This window comes from Anoplophora glabripennis, unplaced genomic scaffold (assembly GCF_000390285.2).
Source record: "Anoplophora glabripennis isolate ALB-LARVAE unplaced genomic scaffold, Agla_2.0 scaffold349, whole genome shotgun sequence".
Classification (NCBI taxonomy): domain Eukaryota; kingdom Metazoa; phylum Arthropoda; class Insecta; order Coleoptera; family Cerambycidae; genus Anoplophora; species Anoplophora glabripennis.
Window position 1 is genome coordinate 113249 of NW_019416444.1, and position 23822 is coordinate 137070.

A 23822-nucleotide genomic window follows, 5' to 3' on the forward strand; every position below is an offset into this window, starting at 1 on the left:
ATGACAACTTACAGATCGCCTATTGGTTTTCTGACTTCTACAAAAACAACATAATTGAAGAGGAGTCTGGAGAATTTCCACAGCTACTTCTTTAGGTTTAGAACAACTATTTTCGTAGAAGAAGAACAGACAACACCTTATAATTATAATTCAATTAATTTAACAATAAATAAAAAGTGGCAGATTTTTAACATAGGCACTTTTGCCTTACTTATATTTTCCTTAAACGGTAACTAAAAATTGGAAGTAAAATCAACGAAAATTTTGCACCTGCCTTACATTGTACTATTTCAAAGGACCACGCACACAGTTAATGGAAATCGCCAATCCATCAAATTGTCTGAAAATTATGTTTTCAGTACATATAGGTACCAAAATATGTCTACATCCATCTTAAAATTATATTTACTTAAAAAATACTGGCAAATGACTCAATTTTTCATGACATTAAGACCATAGTGTTCTAAGACTCCAGACTTACAACTCAGAATTTGAAGATCACTAAGAAGAAAAGCATTGGAAAGCCGAATCTTTCATTTCCTTTGCACAATCTGGTTTCCAGTGTATTTATCCCACATCCACGAGCTCTAATAGATACCAGAGAGCAAGCCCGAGGAGCAGTCAAAACAATCTAATTACCTTTTCGGTTTCCAACCGGGAATCTGTTAGGTTAAAATTAGACTTGTATGTTTCTTTTATTTCCACCGAAACCTCAACTGTACGGGTTCAACGGTAGGCTAATTTGCCTGCGTTCTCTGCCTAGTAGTAGATATCGCGTCCATAGAACTTGCGTACGTCAAACTAGTAACGTGAGAACCGACGACTAGTCCCATTTTCACTTGGCAATGACCGTTTTTTTTTTATATTGTGCCTACTCTAGATCAAGTCGTGATGAAATAGTGGTATTAGCGGCTCCGTTGGATTATATAATTTTAAGACGTATCTGATACAGTTCTGTAATTGAAGTTAGCAAAGCGACGAACGATTTATTTGTGTAAAATTACATGTTTGCAACTAGATACACTTTAAATAAAATCGGGGAAGTAAAATGTTCTAGTTAGAAGGCGAAAATACAAGGTGCGTCCCAAAGTAAACAGGACTTTTTGAAAATAAGAACAACAAACATTTTTTTAGCAAAACTGATTTATTTTGGACGGGATGTTCTTCAGGATGTCGGTCCAAGCCTTTTGGATGGCTTCTACGTCCACAAAAAGCTACCCTTTCATCGGCAAATGCATTTTTCCGAAAAGGTACAAATGTCGATCGATGAGATGGCGCATTATCGTGTAACAAACGCCAACGTCTTTCTGCGCGATATTCTGGCCGAATACGAAACACCAAACGCTTCAAAATGCCAACGAACTTTTTGTGGACAATGTCCTTGGAATCGTAAAAGCAAATCAACATTGTCTTCATTTTTGACTTCTCCAAATGCTGGGTTTTGGCTCGTCTAACACCTTCCACTCGGCACTTTGGCGCTTGGTTTCTGGATCATATTGAAAACACCACAAATGTAATGTTAACCACATTCAGACAAATTCGATTTAACTCCGACCAATATAGGATAATAAGATTGCGGTCTGGCGCAGTGCGAACACAGTTACTCCCTGAAAACGTCTGTTAGAGCCTAATATTTTATTCGGCATACGAAAGTTCAGAGAAAAAAATACGCATCTAGTTAAAGGTAACGATGTGCGACTTGAAGCATGCGATTCTACAGTTAGTTATTCGTATAGAAACGTTGAAAATATCGAGCCATGAGTAAGGAATCGATCTATGGTCGCTGAAGTCTTGTTCATCCGACAATGAGATAGTGATAGACAGAGGCGTAGTCTCAAAAAATTGACAAAATAATTTTATAAAAAGGGATTATGCAGTTTATTTATCTTTGCTCAAAATATCTTTTCAGTTCCAGTTTTGACACAACACTTTACCAAACTTCCATGAATGTTCTATTTCTGTAAAATTTACTATAGTTTCAATTTTTTATATATACTTTGTCACCTAATGAAGGTCGACTCTATTTAGAATAATCTAAACGAGTGGTATAATAAACACAATAAGTATTATTACAATAATGGGAAAGAATAAGCGACTTACATAACACAATTTCAAGTTTATTATTAAAAACATTTTAGATGTACCAGAAAATCATTTATATCAAACTGAAAATATAGTTGTGTATCATCAGCAACGCCTGTAGCTTATATTGTTGAACTAATTCTAAAATGCCAGCCGTATAAATTATGAAAAGTAAGGGACCTAGAACTGAGCCCTGGGGAACACCAGAAAGAATATCTAAACGAATAGAGAACAAACATATTTCCTGAAATGTTTCAAATAAATAAGAATTAATGAGTGTAAGAGCTGGGTCATTACACCGTAACACTTAAGTTTAGAACAAAGCTTTTGGTACGCCACTGACGCGCAGCTATACGATACCGTAACCCGTACTATTAGAGAAAAATCCGCCAGGCCAGACACCTATAACGACGGCGACGTCAGGATCGTTTATCAAGGCAAATTACAAATATCGATCTGATCCACACACAATACATAGCAACGTTTTGTAACAAAACCCATTATGCTTTGGCGGTGATGCGACAAAACTGCCTCACGTAGGCCGACGTTGCCGTTTCCCGACTGCCCTTTCGTTCATCACGGTCCAATTCCGGCACTCAGACACCGCGATGTGTACCCACGACCGTTCGACGATCTCTGATAAAGACGAGATGACGGCAAAAGAGGAAAAAGTTGTGCGACTTAATCCTAGTAACGAAATTTTCTTTCATATACTTTATAAATACACTTTTTAGAATTGTATCTTGTAAATGAATTTGCAGTGATGGAAATCTATGGTTATTTAATAGAAAAAAGTGGTGCCATCTAAGAGTTCAAAGAAAAACAACCAGTATCAAGTTTCCTCAATTTCCTGAAGGTCTTATATGTTGCTCAAACTTATGACAGCATTTCAGAAAGTAGCAGAAGATTGGCAGTGTTTCTTAAAGTATTTGAAACCTTTCAAATACTTCAAGAAGAGAAGATTATGTCCATGGTCTTCTAAAATGGTGACATACATCTTTTTCCTATCAATAAGGTCAACTATAGATCTAAAATCCTCGTTCAGCTAATAGTGAGTTAGTAGTTTAAGAAAGACCATACAGCAATTCGTCAAGTATAATTGACACACCCATTTCTTTTGTAGTTAGTGATGCAAAAGTGTAACAATGGTAACTATTATTCCTCGAGAATATTATGATATAAATAATGCTAATAATACTGTGTTGAATATAAGAGCAGTCTGGATATGTGTTATCAACTCATAGCAAGATAACAGTGGTCAAGTCCAGCAATGGAAGATACAGTTCTGTTAGAGGAATTGTCCGTAGTTTGGAGTTATCACGAAAAATGATACGAGAATATTACTTTTATCCGTACCATTATCGTCCGGAACAAGTCCAAGAGCTTATGATTTTGCTCGTCGAAGGGAATGGCTGAATGGAGTGAATATGTCAAGATGCGTAGTTTACGTGAAATATCTTTGGATGGGTGAGGATGAAACTTTTAATGTCAGGGATAGTCGTGTTTGGATCTACACGTCTTTTTTTTTGAGCATTGAGATAATTCGTAATGTGAAAGTGACACACCAAATACCAAAGATTATACCAACAAAAAAAGATAAAGAATGCATTGGCCAAAATAAACAGGCACAAAAATATTTTTATATTAAACTTTTCATTCATTGAAAATGATGCGACTTCAAATCGTTTTGATTGTCCAGAGTGGACAAAATGCAGTTAGATTTGCAAAATTGTAAACAAAACTATCTTTCAATGCATTGTATCAAAACGCAAGTAAAGAAAACAGGGGTTGTTTCATGTGCTTTTTTTATTTGATTGCATCTGGTCTCAGTGGAGACATTAATTCATATTACCTGTATTCTACCGCTCCACTAATCTTCATTTTCATAGTTGCTATTTGTCTGTACCACTAATTTTGCACCAAGATTAATCTCATAGTTTAATAACCCACTTGCCAAGTTGTTGATTCCTCTAAATAATGCCATAACGGGTTAAAGACACTGTTGATCCGTTCGGAGAGACGAAACAAGGCAAAATAGAACAGCAACTGATTAATAGCGATACGTAACAATACGGTTCTTCCTATGGGTATCGATACGTAGGTACGGTAAGCGGTATTATATTAATCTTCTAGATCCCAACGTTTAGAAAAAAAAAAAGGTAAACTGCGCATTAATTACAATAATAAGGACAATACGTGATATAATACGCGAAATGAATTAAGAGGATTGTTGAGGAGATTTGATCGGAAGAAGAGCTGTCAATTTCTTCCCTAAAACTCTGTTTTGATGATCTAAGAAGTTTATTATCAAGTACTGTCATTTTTATTTTTCCTTGACTTAGCAGCTAGTTTTATATCATGGCGCGAATGATTGGCAACCGAAGCATTAGAAATTTGCAAGAAAAAATTTCTTTTGTGTCGATGGTTATCAACATTTTTAATGAGTGTTGCACTTACAATGTTAAATAATATATTTGCATACAAAAAAGGTGCAACTAATGATATTAACCTTCCAAATGATTTGCATGTAAACAACATATTATAGACTACACAATTAGAAACGTATATTTATTAATAGCATTCCCACCTCTATTTCTGAATCGTCGGAAATATAAACGTAGAGGCAATAAATTCACATTCAAATTTTTGGCATCGAACTTAGACAGAGGAGATTTTCATTGTCATTCATAAGGAAACATTTTCTTACAGGTATGTTAAATATAATTGGGTACCTAATTGATTAGTAACAGTTAATTAAAATTAAAAAAAGTGTAATATAACTTAACGTTTTTCTTTTTGGAAACACTGTATCAAATTTGCCGTGAAAAGGGCTGTATATGGGCAAATAGACTCACCTCAACTAGCGTAATGATTATTACAAAAAGTGGAGGGGGGCAACAGGTGTAGTGATCCGCGTAGTACTTCCTGTCTCTGTCGTCTGTGAGGAATTCGTCTGCCACAATTGCAACCATCCTGAAAAGTAAGAGTCATTTTTTAATCCTTCTAGTGTTGTGTACAGGGAAGGAAACTTTTAATCACTATTTAATTATACAAAATATTATACCATACAAATTTGGTTAAATCTCAAAAAAGTTGCGTAAGATAATTGCGCTCTTGAAGGCAGGCCTTAATTATAATCAGAAACCACTAGATATATGAAAAATACTAAATTCAGGGACTGACGGACCATCAGAACCAGGACGATTTTGTTTTGGTCATATCTGTTACAAAAAACAACACACTGCATTGGAATTTAGCGCAAACTAGTTTTTATAATATAAATATACGGAATATAACTTTTGAATTCCATGTATAAGGCAGAATTTAATTTTATGTAAAAAAGGAGCTCTTGAAAAATTCGTAAAAATTGAATAATTGAAACAAACCATAATATTGATTAGACAAATTGGAAACAAAAATGGAAAAATTCGGAAATATTGAATTTTAGATAAAATTTTAGATCCCCGACGGCCTGGAAAATAAAAATGGTGGGTGTAGTTTTGAATTTTCCACGTTTTTAATATTAGCCACATATGAATTATGTATTTAGAAAACTTGAGTAAATCTTCTTAATATGGCCACAACATTATCGATTATAGCCCTATGGTCACACCGGTAGATATAAAGGATTTTAGCCGCTATGTTTGGACGATAAAAATATATTATGATATAAAAGAATAACCTTAGGAAATTACTTTAATAAGAAAAATAGTTTCTTTGTAGAGGACACCCTATAACAGGGTGATTCAGTCATAATGTCGTTAATTTTAAGGATAGATAGAATAGGGAAAAATTAGTAGAATACGAATATATGATTAAAAAAATTTTAAATGCATATTTATGTTGAAAAAAAAACATTTTTAAATAATTATTTAAACCTATTTTCGGACCGCTCTTGACCGCTGATCTACAAAGGTTTATCGAGAGTAAATCGGTCATTAACCTAGCTTTTATTGTATTTTTAATAGTGAATGGCAAAACCAGACCAGACCTAGACACATGAATAAATAAGATATTGTTTTACATTTTAAATATTAACACGTATTATTTATTTGTTAATTAAAACACATATATAAGGACAATAATTGTTTTCACTATGTTAATAATTGAATGAGTTTTTAGTATTAAGTATGTTTAATTAATTATTCAGTTTGTAGTACGTATACCTTATTGTGGATGTTAAAATGATTCCAATTTTTTCTTTTTTTTTCCGAATTGTTATCTAAGCTAAACTCGCAATTTTTTAGCTACCCTCGAATGTGCAATAGAAACTCCGCGGGATATTCTACGTACAACTTCGAGGCAAATCAAAGGAAAGTTGGCAGTACGGCCGGTTGTTTCCCTCTGGCCCGCGCGCTCCTACGACGGCCGCGAAAGACGCGTCCAGACGCTCCTGAATGTCGTCTGCTCTATTTTCGGACAGCGACAACTTTGCGGCGATCGGTTTTTTGTACGTTTTTCAATTGTTTCCGTTCCCTGCCTACGCCGAATTTCCTCCGAGCATTCCGTAAATAAACCGGCCGAAGAGACACATTTTATGAATAACGGAAACGGACGGGATGGGATGGCGCGTCGCCTCTTAATTGGCTGGCGGGATTTAGATTTCAAGGAACACATCAAATGGATGGAATTAACATGGGAATATAAATGTCTTCGCGAGCAAGTGCCGGCGTCAATCAGAATCCAAATAAAGCGCCCGGTTTAGGTTGCTGTCGTTTTCACAGTTTTGAAGTTGCTGGTTTTGGGGACAAAGTAAATATTTCCGCATCACTCTTAACAAAAACTACATGGAAAAAATGCTTTAGAGAAAATTATACAGGGTGCAACTTTGAATGGGAGTCATATGGAGGCTACGTTTACAAATACAGGATATTTCAAAACATGTGTCGGAAAATGAAGGGTGTTTGGCCCATTCTAAGAGAAATAGTTCTTATTAACATGAGTTTGCAAATTCATCGTTTTTATGGTGTCAAATTCTTTTTTTTTCAGTTTTTTAGCTTTTTTGTTTATTTGCTTAGTTTTGAAAAAAAGGGTATTATGTTGCCACTTTCTTCCATGTTTTCCATCATAAAACGCAATTTATCTTGAAAACGGTTCGCGTTAGACGTTTTGATGATGGGTACCTTTTTCATGTGAAAAACATTGGCGGTTTAAAATGTGCTTTCGAAATGCCAATATTCCCAGAGTTGTAAAAATTAGGGGCAAAAGAACCTCACGCAATCTTAAAATCTCCGCCACTGTCATATGAATAGAAATTTAATTAGTGCTCAAAAGTAGCTAATATTCATGATAATACGTGTACAAAATTTTATATCTGTATCTCAAACGGTTCCTGAGATATCGTCAAGAAACTGAAAAAAGTATTTTTTTAACACCCCATATCTCGAAAACACTGCGTTTGCGGATCCATGTTAAGATTTTTTTCTTAGAATGAGCCAAAGAATCACACGTTTCATTTTCCGATATCCGTTTTGAAACACCCTGTATATATCAAACTTTGTTTCCGTCATGAAAACTAAGCGGTGATGTATTCAATCTTGCTCATTTCGCCGAATTAACGTGGGCCATCTGTTTTTTGTCCGTCTACCAGACTGTTGTCATATCATATTAGGTGTAAAATCAATTTATTCCAGTCCTACAGACAACGATCAAACACGTGTGGCTGCCAAACTATTGGTCGAAATGGATTGAACGGTAATCTCCGCCAGAACCAGACTTCACATCGTGTAAGTTTTCATTTCGTGCGTATCAATCGCGGATTAATTTTGCTGCTGCTTTGTCGTTTTGGGTTAATTTAAAATGTCTAGCACAGATTCGGCTGATGAAGTGGCCGAGTAAGAAAAAAGAGTAAAAATATCTGTAAGTATTGGGATAATCCTGACATTGAAGACATACGCCGTAAGAGTTCTTTGTTATATCTGTGGCTTTCAAAAGTTTATTATATTTTTATATTTTTATAACAATTCTGTTCTGTAGACGTGTCAAGTCTTGCGCGTGGTATCAACTTGCTTCTGAATAATTTTGTGCAAAACAAATGACGAAAACGGAGTTCGCTTTAAAAATCGTAACAATATAGCGTCCAAATTTTTTATTTGATGACACTTGTTAGCTGCAAAATGTTGGTGATATACGGGGTGTTTCAGAAAGACCTCCCGTAAATTCAGGGGATGGTAGTACGACAAAAAATAAGAATTTTTATGTCTTACGAACTATATGTGTATCTCCTCTTGTTTTCGAGATATAGAGTGACAAAATAAAATTTCCAAACGGTGCGAAATATTTTTATGAAATTTGGTATTCCGGGGTTTCTAAGGATGCCAAATACGCTGGTCTAATTATTTTTTATATATTTCATAGAAAGCGCTAGTTATGCTACATTCGTATTACATTTAAAGATCTAATTTTTTTAAGGTTAGGTTTTTGGGCTCCAATTTCTAATGTACAATTTTATTTCCTAAAAATAATGTACTCTTGTTGGAACTTCCTAATGTTGACGGTTTTCGAGAAAAAAGGCTTTTAATTGAACTCTTACAATATTACGGTGAAGAAAATAAGTGACTTTTCGAAAAGTAGGCTTATGTCAAAACTTATTGATGGATGTCTCATAAACAACGCAAACAAACTTTATATCAAAATTTTAGTGACTGTAATTCGTCACTACTAACTACAGTCACTAACAATCACTACAATTTTGATATAAAGTTAATTAGAGTTTAAAATATTACTAAGAATGTATGCGTTGTTTATGAGACATCCATCAATAAGTTTTGACCTATGCCTACTTTGAGAAATGTCACTTATTTTATACACCGTAATATTGTAAGAGTTGAGTTAAAAGCTTTTTTTCTGGAAAACCGTCCACATTAGGAAGTTCTAACAAGAGTAGGTACATTATTTTTAGAAAATAAATTTATACATTAGAAATTGGAGCCCGAATGGTAACAAACCCAACCTTAAAAAAATTAGAACTTAAAATCTAATAGGAATATAGCATAACTAGCGCCCTCTATGAAATATCCAAAAAATAATTAGACCAGTGTATTTGGCATCCTTAAAAACCCCGGAATACCAAATTTCATAAAAATATTTCGCACCGTTTGGAAAATTTCGTAAAAATTCTATTTAAAAATATTTATTTTGTCGCTCTGTATCTCAAAAACAAGAGGAGATAGACAAAAAATTCTTATTTTTTGTCGTACTATCACCCCCCGAATTTACGGGAGGTTTTTCTTAAACACCCTGTATAAAGCCCGTGTGAAGTTACAATAAATTTTAACTGATGTTTTCTAGATTTGTTTGATTATTACATTTGAATTTTTTATTTTAATACTGTATTAATTTCGTATATGTACTTGGTTCTTTTTGTCATTTTAACAATGAATAATTAACACAGTTTATGTGTATATTTCGCCAAATTTGTTTAGAAATCTATGACAAATTTTAGTTAGGTTCTATAGTAAACAGTATATATAGTATATATTTTTTTTCTTTGCAGCACATTCATTTACACTTGCCTGCGAAACAATGGCGGCTCAACCAAGAGAAGATGGAAGTCGTTTTCTGAAGAAACCTCCCGGTCCCTGTGATGGACGGCGCATTTAAAGCTTCTCGATCTTTTGCCTGTCATCTGAAACAACAAATAAACTAGTGAAAATCATAAAAAAAAACACATTTACATATAATTTGTTGAATATCCCACTTCTGATGAACTAAAATGTTCGTCTCACTTCTGATAAGACGCGAATGTTTGTCTTTCATCTTTTTCTAAACGTTGAATTCCATTACTATAGGATAATGAATAACATCTGAGGGCCGCGCCAAAACGCGAGATTACGATGTAGTGCACTTTTTACTCTACACACAAATTCCTTATTACACGCCATCATTATCTCCCCTTCATTTTTCGCTTCACCGAAAGTGATCAATTATTATTTAGAAATTCGTGAAGGCAGACCGATCCACGCTACCACTACTTAATAATAATGATAATAATAATAAGCGGACATGCGATCGTCGGCTTAAATATATATTTGGGGCAGTTTAACAGGCCTACATCGGACGTGCCTACCAAAATAAGAACAAATTGCGAATAAAAAAAGAATATGAATAACATATATCAAGTGTTTGTTGACAATTTATTAATTTTTTGTAGTGTTTTCTTTAAGTAAAACTAATATATTAGCAAATATGGTGAAAAAGCTGATTTAAAATACTACCAAGTTGCTAATTTCATTGCCAAGGGACGCATTTGCTATGGTATTAAAAAACTACCAATATTTCCAAATATCATGCATATAGTGTTGGTCAGAAATATACCTTTTATCTACAATGTTTCTTCCTACAATTTTTTTCTAATTACCATGGCGACAAGTTGAACTTTTATCAAAATTGTAACTTGACTACCTTATCCGCATTTAATAAACTGTGGCTCTTTTCAAAGGGTTGATTAATCTGATTGATAATGAGTCAATTTGCATGGTTAACGATAGACGTAATTTTTAAAATTGTTATATATACTCCAATTCCATAAAAAAATTATATGCTACCCTTATTATGCTTCAACTGATAGACATTAATTAAGAAAAATAAATATGAAAACAGTGGGTTCACATCTATTGCGTTTTAAAAATATTATAAAAATAATGTACGGGTGTTAAAGGGTCCCAAAATACGGTATTTGGCAATAAATAAATACTGTATTTTTTGGCAAGAATAAATTAATATTATTAGGAATACTTTTATAATATAATATACAGGGTGAGTCATTAACAATGGTACACAGCTTTATGGCAGACTGTTAATGTCAAAATATAGTGATTGAGCCAAACATATCTTAGTCAATTGTTGCTCCTTTTCGTTCTACATTCCTTTCAAAAATATTTTCAATTTTTTGCTATATTTTAAGTATGGATCAATTTTTTTGAAAATTTGTAGTTTTACGTTTTTTTGGGTGGCAAATACGAATATGCAAACAGTGTTGTATAACAGTATAATAAATAAAAGGTATCAATATCAATTTTAACTGGACTGGTATTTTTTGGCAAGAATAAATTAATATTATTAGGAATACTTTTATAATCTAATATACAGGGTGAGTCATTAACAATGGTACACAGCTTTATGGCAGATTGTTAATGTCAAAATATAGTGATTGAGCCAAACATACCTTAGTCAATTGTTGCTCCTTTTCGTTCTACATTCCTTTCAAAAATATTTTCAAGTTTTTGCTATATTTTAAGTATGGACCAATTTTTTTGAAAATTTGTGGTTTTACGTTTTTTGGGGTGGCAAATACGAATACGCAAACAGTGTTGTATAACAGTATAATAAAAAAAAGGTATCAATATCAATTTTGAGTTTGAGTTTTGGCATCTACATATTATATTTTGATCTTTTTTCCCCCAGAAAAAATAATAAAACAAACTTTTGTACCAAAAGCCTCAGTCTAGGCTATTTTTGCCTAACCACAATCTCACTGAAAAAAAGACTCGAAAAGTACCCTTTGGTATATCACGGAATTAACTTTATTAATAGTTTCATCATTTTATTCTTAGTGAAATATGCATACCTATTTATTCGTATTCTCTTTTTTGACACTACAATTTTTGCAATAATTTTAAAACGGATATTTATTTTTATAAATCAACAACTATCAAGCAAAAACTCATAGGCTTGCATTTAAGTTGTTTGAGAAATAGAATTGAATATAAAACATTATGCTGAAAAGCACCTCCTGTGATTGAAGTAACAAATAACGTTTACGTCATTTATAATAAAAATAAAACATCTTAAAGAGCCCCTTAAAATTAATCATAATTTGAAAAATTCAGATAAAACAAACTTGTTAGAATTGAAAAAATCTACATATCTTTCATCCTGCCCGGTAAATAAAAAAAAACTGTCGACACAAAATTTATAGGAGACTGAAGAGAGATAAAAATTATATTTTCCACCTTCTTTGTAACATCATGGAAAATATGCCCTCCCCCCATGAATGAGGATAGGAATTTAAAAATATCTTGAATTAATTTCTTTAGGTCATATTTGCAGACAGATTTTTTACCTTAAAATCGTACCATGAATGGTATCCGAGACCTAGCTCTGTAACCTCAACCGATCACGCTGTAGTATACTTTGACCTAACCCCATGGGTGTAGCCACCTTAAGGGCCTGGGCACCTGTCATTTCACGGGCAGACTCCTGAAAAACGAGGCATCTGTAGGCCGACTATCTAAGAAGAGGCCAACGCGTGCTGCTGCACGGCCGGGGCACTAACCTGGTTATAATTTTGGTAGGTTGGATTTATTTTTAACTGGGCCATGAATTATTGTCGTCACAGGACGTGTTGAAGTCAAAAATTTAAGTACCACGAATACCTAATGCCCCTATCCCGTTTTCTTCGTTCGACAACGGGCTCGCGCCTCCGAATGGTCCCAAGCCCGTTTTAATGACAGTTTAATAAAACAGCGTTTTATGCTTTCCAATATAAAATAGGATTGTTACCCATATCTGTTTCTTTAAAACTCTTTATTCAAAAGGATTGCTTGTAATAATTTACAAGTCTTTTTTAGGTTGGTACAAAAAATATTTTATGAGTTTGCATTAGCAATACTATTTTTTTAACAACAGCTAAGCACCACTTATTCCTCAAAAATTTGCAAGAAACATTAGTACATATAAAAAGATTCTCAAAATTGGTACCCTAATATCAGTTACATATTGTTTAAAGAAATCCAAGATTTTATCGAATGTGGAAATCAAAAGTTCCCTTATAAACAATGTTTATTAATGAATATAATTCACGTTATTTTATATAGGATGTTGTTTTATTTTTCAGGTTATTTGAATAATAGGAATTTACGCGCTTCTAGATGAAAAGAAACTAAATATAATAGTACAAGACATAGAAAATTAAAGATAATGTGGTTATTTTTAAAATTACTGATAGCAAGACACATACTCAGATGACATCTGTCATTTTAGATGTATGTATTTCATATTACATTATCGAAAATATTCTTTTTGCGTTTCAAAGACATGAAGATTCAAATTCTATCAAATAATGGTAGTTGATGAGTCCGAATTGTAAAACTGGTGCAATTGAAGCAAATTAAAATAAAAGTAATTATTTCTTGAAATAATTTATCCAATTAAATTAATTATTGAAATTAAGTAAGGGCTGTATGAAAAAACTTAACTAGAACAAAAAAGTCATTTATAATTGCAGAGGTTTGTATTTCCCGGTTTTTGAGTTGTTTAATGAGAAACTGTTGCCTAGCAATTAAGACGAGAAAAACTGTCAACTATTAAAAACGTGGCACTGAAGGTGGAGAGTTTTTAGGTTGACAGTTTTTCCAGTCAAATTGCTAAAGGAAACAGTTTAGAATTTAAACAACACAAATCAATATATCAATCAATCGAGTGTAATTCGGCAGAACAATTTAATGAATAAGAAATTTAGAAACATATCAATGCAAACTTTATTTTATTTTTTTATTTGAGCAGTTATTGAAATTCATACGAGGAATACTAATGTCGCTACGGGTGCCACAGCTAATCGTTTCTGTAGTGTTTCTGAATTTTGTTCTTTTTCCAAGCGAATGCTCGAATGATACTCGTTATGAACTTGTAAGTATGGTTTTATTGATGATGAATTGCTGTGTCCTGTTATTTCTATTGCAGCTTGTTCTTCAATTCCGCTTTTACTTAATTCGCTAACTGCTGGCACTTGATGTGTAATTTTGACACGTTTGACATCTATACCAATGCGTTGTGTTGAGCATTTAGTCCATTTGGCACATTATTATACCAACCTTTAAAATTTTTCTTCTTCCAAAAGGGATTTGGTGTAAGAAATATTCTGTCCAATATTATGGAAGTGCTTCGTTTTTCCATCAACTTTTTACATAAACGTACTGGGCAAATATCTTCCTCTAAAATATTAGGTGTAATCCATTTGCTGTCACATAATTTATTGTCACCACCTTATGTCAAACTATTTATTTTGGCAACTGACACCGCGATAATTGATTAAAAAATGAATAAGTGACAAAACCACTAGTGCATTTGTTGCTGTAAAAGTGACAATTACACTATGGTATATGGGATTTTTTATATATAAATTACATCGCCAGATTTATATTATTCGCAGAGGTTTTAGTCCTATTTTTTATGCAGTTTCGAACAAGCTTTTATATTTTCAAAGGTATTTTTTTACTCGCTGGCGCTAGTAAAAAACTAAAATAAGAAACAACTACCTATTTCTGATTATATCTTATTCATCCTAGTAGTTTTCTAACCACTTACTAAATAAATTTCATACATTTCTTTTAGTGATGGAATCACGACGTGAAATGGTTGAGGATCCCCGTGCTAGCCGGATAAGTGGGTGTATATTTCTATTTACATCGTTCTGTCTCCACTGAAACCACTTTGTTAATTTAAAAATAAATACTCCCCGGTATCTGGACGTTATCTAGTCTCGCATCTTTCTCAGCTTATCTTCATAGGATCATTTGTTATTTTTATTAATCGATTTCATCCTTGGCCGTGCTTGGGACCGCGACCACGGTGGTACGACTCACACGTTAATCGTTATCGGACTGTTTAGGGATTTATGTAAAAGTGCTGCGACATACCAAGCTTTAAACATAACGAATAAATAGCGGCAACACTGGCATTTCAAAAATATACAATTCTCCAAAAAAGAAAAAACAATCACATTGCGCGTCTCTAAATTTATTTTAACTTTGAATTTTGCTCCAGCCAAGACTAAAATATAAGATCGTTAATTCTGGTTAACTTTCAAGGCGAAGTTATGCAAAAAAAATGTAACACCTCCTCGATATCTTTGCTTTATATTCTCGCGTTTCTTTTCTAGATTGGATACAAATAGTGCTGAATGCGTCCCTGTGTCGATGTGGCGGTAATTGAGCTACTTACCGCAGGTCGTTAAGGGGCGCTGCGACTTTTCCGGGGAGGTGAAACCATGGACGATATTTAATTAATCCCGCCGTTCATTTACATGGTTCTAATTTAGTTACTACGAGGGCGTGCGTCTTAATCTGTTCGCATTCCGATCTAATCTGAATAAATTATGACTAGGACGGCCCTTTAGCCGACATCGAGCAAGAAGCCGAGCTTAACGGGGTCCTCAGCTAGCTCAACAGAGCAGATACGTGAATTTTTTGAGATTAATGCACTGAACTTATTGCCTTCTTCTTCAGCAAGACCTCTTTGATCTTTTACATGGCGATAAAAGGCAATGAGGAACGTCTTTTCTATGAGAGAAATTATACAGGGTGCAGTGGCGGCTCGTCGTATGAAACAACTGATACCTACTTTACTCCCCATCACAGCGAGGCCACAATATCCTGATACAAGTCTTGGACATAGGACCAGACATTACTGGTGTCCATTGACACTTTATACTTTAGTGAGTTTATTAAGATTTTGTTTAAGTTAAAGATCACTATAAATAGCGTCCAAAGAAAAATTATAATTTATTTCACAAAAATACAACTTCTCGTTACAAATTGTTGATAATGAAAATAATATGCAGGTGTTTAAAGACATGCAAAGTGCGAACGAAGTCTCACGAGAAGACCCGGAAGAGTTTTTTGCAAGAAGGAGCCCTAACCGTATATCTACATGTTGTATTTTAGCCTATGAAGGGTCTAAGAAGCCGAGAAAATAACGAGCGTTCAAATAAAAACGTGGTCAAGTTGGTTCTGAAAATTTGGACGTAGGGCGTAGCGTATAGCAAATGAACTTAAACGTCATCTGTCAAAGCGCTATATCGCCGCTATCAATTTGAATATTTTCGTTTTAAAAAGCGTTTAAAATGGTGTTTTCTCAAGAACAAAAAGTGTTTATCATAGAGTCCTACTTTAGAAATGGACGCAAGATTGATGGAATATGGAAGTATTCTATTGAGGAATGTTTCATAGAATTTCAAAATCAATTTCCCGGCGTTGTTGAGTACAAAATTTTTCAAAGTGCAGTTCAGCGTTGTGTTAATGTTTTTCGTGAAACGGGCAGTGTAACAAGAAAAGAAGGAAGCGGCCGACCTAAAAAGCGGACTGAAGAATTAAAAGAAAATGTCCAACAAATAATGGAAAATGCGCCAAGAACTTCTGTACGTGTTTTATCACAAATGGTGGGAGTATCAGTCGGTACCTGCCACACAGTGTTAAAAAAAGATTTGCGTTTGTTCTCCTATCGTTTAACTTGTCAGCAAGAACTTCATGAAGTTGATTTTCCGCGACGGGCTGTATTTTGTGAATGGTTTTTAAACAACTACGGTGAACTTCATAATATCACCTTTTTTTCTGATGAAGCCTGGTTTCATTTAAGTGGTTACGTAAACTCACAGAATATGAGAATGTGGTCTTCTGAAAAACCAGATAACTTTTTTGTCGAGGGCCCTCTACACGCTCAAAAAATTGGAGTTTGGTGTGCTCTCAATCGAAGGAGGATTTATGGACCTATTTTTTTTAATGGTACTCTTACTGCGCAAAGGTATAGAGAAGAAATTATCGCTCCTTTTGTTAACCAGCTGGAAGAAAACGAAATTACAAACTTTTACTTTCAACAAGATGGCGCAAGGGCACATACGGCAGGCGAGACGATGAATATGTTGAGGGAAGTTTTCCAAAATCGACTAATAAGTCTCAATGCTGAACATGAATTTCCACCGAGGTCATGTGATATTACGCCGTGTGATTTCTTTTTGTGGCCTTACCTTAAAAACACTATTTTTGAACTGCCTATTCCTGATTTAAACCATCTGCAGGCTCGACTTATAGACAAGATTCGTGAAATTAACAATACCCCGAGCATCTTAGAAAATGTCTTTAATTCTTTGAGGAACAGGTGTGAAAAGTGCTTGGAACAAGGAGGGGGACACTTTCAGCAGCTGCTTTAATTTATTGTTATAACAAGGAGGGGGACACTTTCCGCAGCTCCTTTAATTGTTTGTTATTGTTATCACGATTATTCTTTAAAATAAAGTTATATAGTCATTAACGTTATTGAAACTGACAGCTGCTATACAGCTCGTTGAGAAATGAGGTTAAGTTGGTCGCTATAAGCTACTCCCTACGTCCAATGTGTCAGAGCCAACTTCGACCACGTTTTTATTTGAACGCTCGTTACATAATATCAAATTCATGTTATCTCATAGCATATAAAAAAAGAATATCTGATGCTTATATAAATAATGCGTTCTTCCAACCACCTTACCAAGAAATAATAATTGTAAACGAAAGTCAATACAATGGTGAATCTTCATTTAAGGAAGAAAAGCCACAGAAGAAAGTAAGAAAAACACTACGCAAAAGAAAGAAGTCGCAGTTCGCATATTAGAAAAAGAACAGATAGAAGAAAACAGAAAAATAGCTAAAGAAGAAAACAAAGAAAAGATCAATGCCGAGGAAGAAATTGCGAATCTGGTAGTAGATGGTTCAACTTTAAGTGGCAACATCAAACACTGTGATGTTTCATGTGAGGATATGACGTGTCATTCCCTCCATCCTTCAACAGTTCTCAATATACGCGAGATATAGCAGAGTGTTACATCTATGAATGGCCACTGTTACTCAATGTCTAAACTTTTCAATACGACCACACTGGCAGAGAGCAACCTGTTTTTCTACAGATACTACGAATGCACGACCTATCGCCATCTAGACAAACCGATTTTGAACTGATGAGATTGCGAGAAACAACTATTCTGCGGACTTCCCAAACCGGTATATGTCTGGTGGGATCGGTTAATGAATTATAGCTCTCCAACAGATATTGCACATATGATTCAATGCTAGTCGGGGTGTGCAGTTCTCAATATGTTGCACTTTTGTGTTAAGGCCAGTATTTATTCCTTATATTTTATTATTTTTTTGGGACATATGATATAGGAATTTAAAGTTATTCTTAAAAGATAATTTCCAAGTTTGTCAGCACCATGTAGAAGTAAAAATACTGAAAAATGTAAAAAAACTTTTGGGAACCTCTGCTGCTAACGGGCTGGCAGACATCGATTTTGTGTAAAACGACTCCATCGTCGATGGTGACAGATATGGCTTTGAGATAGACGAAGCGCCACTCCACAGTTAAGATTTAATTCCTTCACAAATTATAGAAGTGTCTCCGAGACTCAATGGGTCCTAACGAGCCTCTTGACAAAATTATAATACGCGCGGCCTGAAAAATTACGTGTCGGACGAGGATTGATAGCGCAGAACGCGCTGTCGAATCCACTGATTAAGTTCCACTTCTTGGGCGGTTTTGAAGATAACCTCGCGGGATATGTACGAGACGCCGGTCCACACATGTCACGTCCTGTCGGGAACAAGTCAAATTAATAACTCACTTATTTATCGAATCTCGCATTATTTAGCTATAAAGTAGGCCTGTGAGTTAAAAAAATGCTACGAACTAGGTAAATGGTAGAATAGCAGAATATCGGTCGAAAGAACTTGATCAAATATTTTTTTAGCAGCTCGGTAAAAAATAGTAGCTTAAAAATGAATTGCATTACTGTTACCACTTATAATATCAAACCTCTTAATTGATACGTCATCATCTAGTGACGTCACTACCAGTAGTTTAGTTAGTCTCAAGTCGCTGCATTTTGTTTAAGTAATAATCGCAGCTTACTAGATCCAATTAATAAATCAAATTATCCATGATCCAAAACTTGAATGTCCCATAATTACTACCTTTTTATTTAAAATGCATTAACAAAATAATGCATGGAATAGGTTTTTTTAGTGATAACATCGCATCTTGTTGTCATATTTAGCTTCTGAGATACTTGATATTCACAAGGATCCGCCATTAAAAAAAAACTTAAATAACTCCTAAACGGTACATTTGAGAGAAAATACCTATATTAGAGTAAGTCTTAAATTTGTTTAGCATTTCAAAACTGCACTATAATATACAGGGTGTAACTAAATAAGTGTAAATCATTTAAGGGGGTGATTCCTCATCGAAAAAAAGATAAGATCTTTCATATAAAGAAACTTCACTGGAGCATCCCTTGTTAAGATACAGCTCCTTAAAGGGATTACATAAAATTTGTTTAACAATTTTTTTCACAAGCACTAAACAAGTTACAATATTGAAATTAACCTGACATTTTCTACTACCAAAAAGACACTTAGCCAGTAATTTATTTGGTTTACCCCATGGTTGTAAGGGGTGGAAAACGCAATTCCTAAAATTTATTTCCAACGTAACTTTTTGTCTTATTATTTGTTTACCATTTAAAAATTTATTTCCGATAGCCTGTTTCATTCTAAAAAAAAATGTCTCTTGAATTTTTTGCCCAAATTAAACCAGTTCGCAGCAAAAAATTATTTTACGAACAAGATACATATCGCCATAAAACGAAAATACGAAACTAATTTATCTAGTAGGCCGCTATTAGCGATACTGACAATTAAATTGGAATCAAGCTGTCAGTTTGTAAATTTTTGAAATTGAAGTAATACTAATTGTGTATTGTTGTTCTGTTCTTAATTTGTTACTTTAATAATTCACTTGTTATTAAAATGGCATACACAAATGAGGAAATGGCTGATATGCATTACGTTTACGGTCTGTCGCAGGGGAATGGGTTAGAAGCTTCTACAAGATATGCTGAAATGTATCCTCAACGGCAGCATCCTTCACATAGAATATTTGTCTGACTTCATCAACGATTACGTGAATATGGTTCATTCAACAAAAGAACGCAGGATTGTGGTCGCCATCGAGAAGTAAGAACACCACAGCTTGAGGCAGCAGTACTTAATTTGATAGAAGAACAACCTACTACCAGTACTAGAAAGATTGCTTTCCAGCTAAATGTTGATCATATGACGGTATTTCGAATTTTAAAGGAACATCTCTTATACCCTTACCATCTGCAACGAGTACAGGCACTGTTACCGCGAGACTTTCCGAACCGTCTTGAATTTTGCAATTGGATGCTGGAAATGATTAGAAGAAATCGTGACTTTCTGAAGACGATCGAATTCACAGACGAATGTAGTTTTTCTCGGGACAAGATTATTAATTTTCATAATTACCACATATGGGCTGATGAAAACCATCACGCTATTGTCGAAACTAACCATCAAGAACAGTTTTCTCTTAAGGTGTGGGTCGGAGTTATTGGGGATTATTTAATTGGGCCTCATTTTCTACCTCCTCGATTAAATGGTGAGGCATACGTTCAATTTTTAAGAAAAGTGCATCCCCCCGTACTGCTGGAGGAAGTTCCTTTGGGCGTCAGAAGGGATATGGTTTTTATGCATGATGGGGCTCCCGCCCATTTTAGTCAAGTAGCACGTCAGCATTTAACTGAAACATATGCAAATCAGTGGATAGGTCGAGGAGGACCACAGAATTGGCCCGCTCGATCCCCGGATCTCAATCCTCTGGATTTGTCTACTTGGGGCCATTTGCAGCATTTGGTTTATCGTACTCCTGTTCGCGATGTAGAGGACTTAAGAAACCGCATTATCGATGCGTGCAGGGTAATTAGAGAGACTCCAGGAATATTTGAGCGAATACGTGGCTCAATGCGCCGACGTCTAGACGCATGCGTAATGTCTGAAGGTAGACATATTGAACATTTACTATGATTTCTACATGTTGTATGTTTTGTTATTATTAAATTAGTTTTGATTATTCCCCTTTAATCATTTAATGCAGGTAGTAACTACAAAATAACAGTAAATCCAGTCCGCATTTATGACGATGTATCTCTGTAGTTGTTCGTAAAATAATTTTTTACTGCGAACTGGTTTAATTTGGGCAAAAAATTCAAGAGACATTTTTTTTTAGAATGAAACAGGCTATCGGAAATAATTTTTTAAATGGTAAAAAAATAATAAGACAAAAAATTACGTTGGAAATAAATTTTAGGGGTTGCGTTTTCCACCCCTTACTACCATGGGGTAAACCAAATAAATTACTGGCTAAGTGTCTTTTTGGTAGTAGAAAATGTCAGGTTAATTTCAATATTGTAACTTGTTTAGTGCTTGTGAAAAAAATTGTTAAACAAATTTTATGTACCCCCTTTAAGGGGCTGTATCTTAACAAGGGATGCTCCAATGAAGTTTCTTTATATGAAAGATCCTATCTTTTTTTCGATGAGGAATCACCCCCTTAAATGTTTTACACTTATTTAGTTACACCCTGTATAGGGATTTGAAAAAAATTAAGTTAGATAACGACCAAAAAGAACATTGAAAAAAATTAAAATATAAAAAAGATTAATTTGTTGCAACTTTATATTATTGATTTCACATCTGTCTTAAATAGGAAATCCTGTCTGTGGAATGTATAAGTTATTCTGTTCGGTAATTCCACACTTTAATACATTTCCACACTTTGATATATTTCCACAAAAAAAAACAAAGTATCGTTTTTTGAGTTGTTTAAAAGAACAAAAAATAATAAAAAGAGACCAGGTAGAGGGAGAAGATGCATACGTGCATTGTACATGTGATAAAATATATTTTTTTAATAGGTGCGCAAATATTACTAAAGTATTACTCAAATATAACGCAGTAGTACTTAAGAACTAAAGGTCCTGCGGTGTTCCTTTTGGTTTTACATAAGAAAAATACAATAAAGTTCGTTCTCCACTCCATTTAAATAGGAATAAACCAGAAATAGTGATGTAGCTATTTTATTTCAGTGAATTTTTAATACTTAAACCTATATCATTTCGTTTTATTGCTTCACTACAAGTAACACATAATACCACTGAAGTGACGTCACGTCACACGAAACTCAAAATCTAAATTGATATAATAAAGTAGTAGTAGTGTAAGAAGAAAATAATAAGAAAGCAGTATTCTTGGATTTAGGCAAATATATCAACATAAAATATATTCAGAAGTATTCGAGTTTTTAAAAACCAAAACCAAATCTTTGAATTTTTATGTTAAATATATAGTTAGTCGTATAAGACAGACAAATTACGTATCTCTTATAATTTCCAAGTATTTCAAGTAAGCAACAGTCGAAAAAGTTATGTTTATTCCTCTGGAAAGAGTAACGATTTCCTGGATTGATGCCCGGGGTTCTAGGTAAAAACAGCGAAAAGTGGCAACGCCGCGCTAGCACCCATTCCCGCAACAGCGACAGCTTTGCATGCATTTTATTATCAACTTTTTCTCACAATTAATATGCGGTAATTGTTTCAGAGAGTTCGCACGGCGCTCGTATCTCGATATCAAGTTAAAAACGTCCGTATACATTAACTAGTTAGATTTTTCCGAGGCCGGTAATAATTATTCATACGTTATCTGTCGGTAGACAATGCCCTTTCTAGAGAACCGGCTAAGATCGAATGCACGTATATCCTTTTATCGGACTTTCACAATACTGTTAATTATTTTGAGGCATCGTTCCAGAACATTGTTTTTTAAACGGTATATTCTTTCTCTTCTCATTGTTGCGAGGTTTCCATAAAAATTAATGAACGGCTGAAATTAATTGGGAAGTGTTAAATAACATCCTTCCTGGTTGCGGTAACGGTGCTTCGGTTAGGTGAAAGAATCAAGAAACCCACGGCGAAACAGAAATAATTAGGTTCGGAATGTTCAAAAGCCCAAAGTTAGCATTTTGGAACAGAATTCTAACCAAAAATTAGGCAGTACCCATAAAAAGAAACTCGTTTGTATAAAATAGAGAAATAGATTAACTTATTTGTCGTGGCTACATTTTGCGATCATCCTTATTCAAAACATTAATTATTTCAGTACCTTAGATTTTTGTTTTCATGAGTCGGTACTACTTCAATAAATTGTTTCTTATTTTAGATCATTATTATTAATGATTATCTCTCTTTGGACGTCTCGGGAATATAATATATATTAAACCTCGGTAAACTATTAAATATTTCATATTTAGTTGTCTTTTAAAAGTTTGTAAGTTGAGATGACGAAGATATCATTCTTCACATCTAAAAATCAAATTTGTACGGTGACAGTAGTGCTTCGCAAAATTTTCACAGAACCTAGCATATCTCTAAAGTCGTTGACACTGTAGAAACATCTACGGAAAATCTGAAGCAAATTCATTATTATAATTTGGCCTTGTTACCTACATATACAAATTCATTAAAGTTTTATAGAATACCTACACCCACACACAATCAAAGAATATTACACAAAGATGAATAATATGAACCATGACGAAAATAAATTCTATTAATACATCCCCAGAGCTTCCAGGAAATGATTAAAATGTAACTAAAAAGTATTATATAACACAGATAAAGTGACTACTTAGATAATATTTCTTGAGTAAAGAAAATTTACGTCTATTTCAACGTATCTGCAAGGAAAAAATATTAATTTGATAAAAGAAACTATTAAAAATCATTTTTGTCACCTTTTTTTACGGAAAGCGTAAGTAAACTTTTATTTTTAAACCAACGAAAATTATGTAGTTGACCTTAAAACCCATACTTTCGGAGAAAAGTCTATTTAGCTTCAAAATATACGAGTATGTTCTATTTTATCAATGTAACCGCAACACTTAAAATAGGTATTAGGCCCCTGAATCAAAGCTGCAAGGAAGTGGCTATTTTAAAAGATCTTCACAGATAATAATATTTGAAATTTACAATTTTTCCATTACTGATTATTGCAGCTGCTGACATTTTTCATGAGTGCTATAATAAATATATTTTTGTAAGTTTCTGTTATCTAGTCCGTTGCAGTAAAATGTTA

The 23822-nt window shown here is 34.0% G+C and overlaps 1 protein-coding gene across 1 annotated transcript in view; it reads right to left on the reverse strand.

Moving 5' to 3' along the window:
* The window catches only part of LOC108910354 (protein rhomboid-like), a 78521-nt gene that overhangs the window by 19337 nt on the left and 35362 nt on the right, over positions 1-23822 (reverse strand). The window contains exons 2-3 of the mRNA XM_018714927.1: positions 9597-9709; positions 4938-5055 (exon numbers count right to left, since the gene is read on the reverse strand). Coding sequence (XP_018570443.1) covers positions 4938-5055; positions 9597-9709 — 231 coding nt within the window. The remainder of the gene's footprint in view (positions 1-4937; positions 5056-9596; positions 9710-23822) is intronic.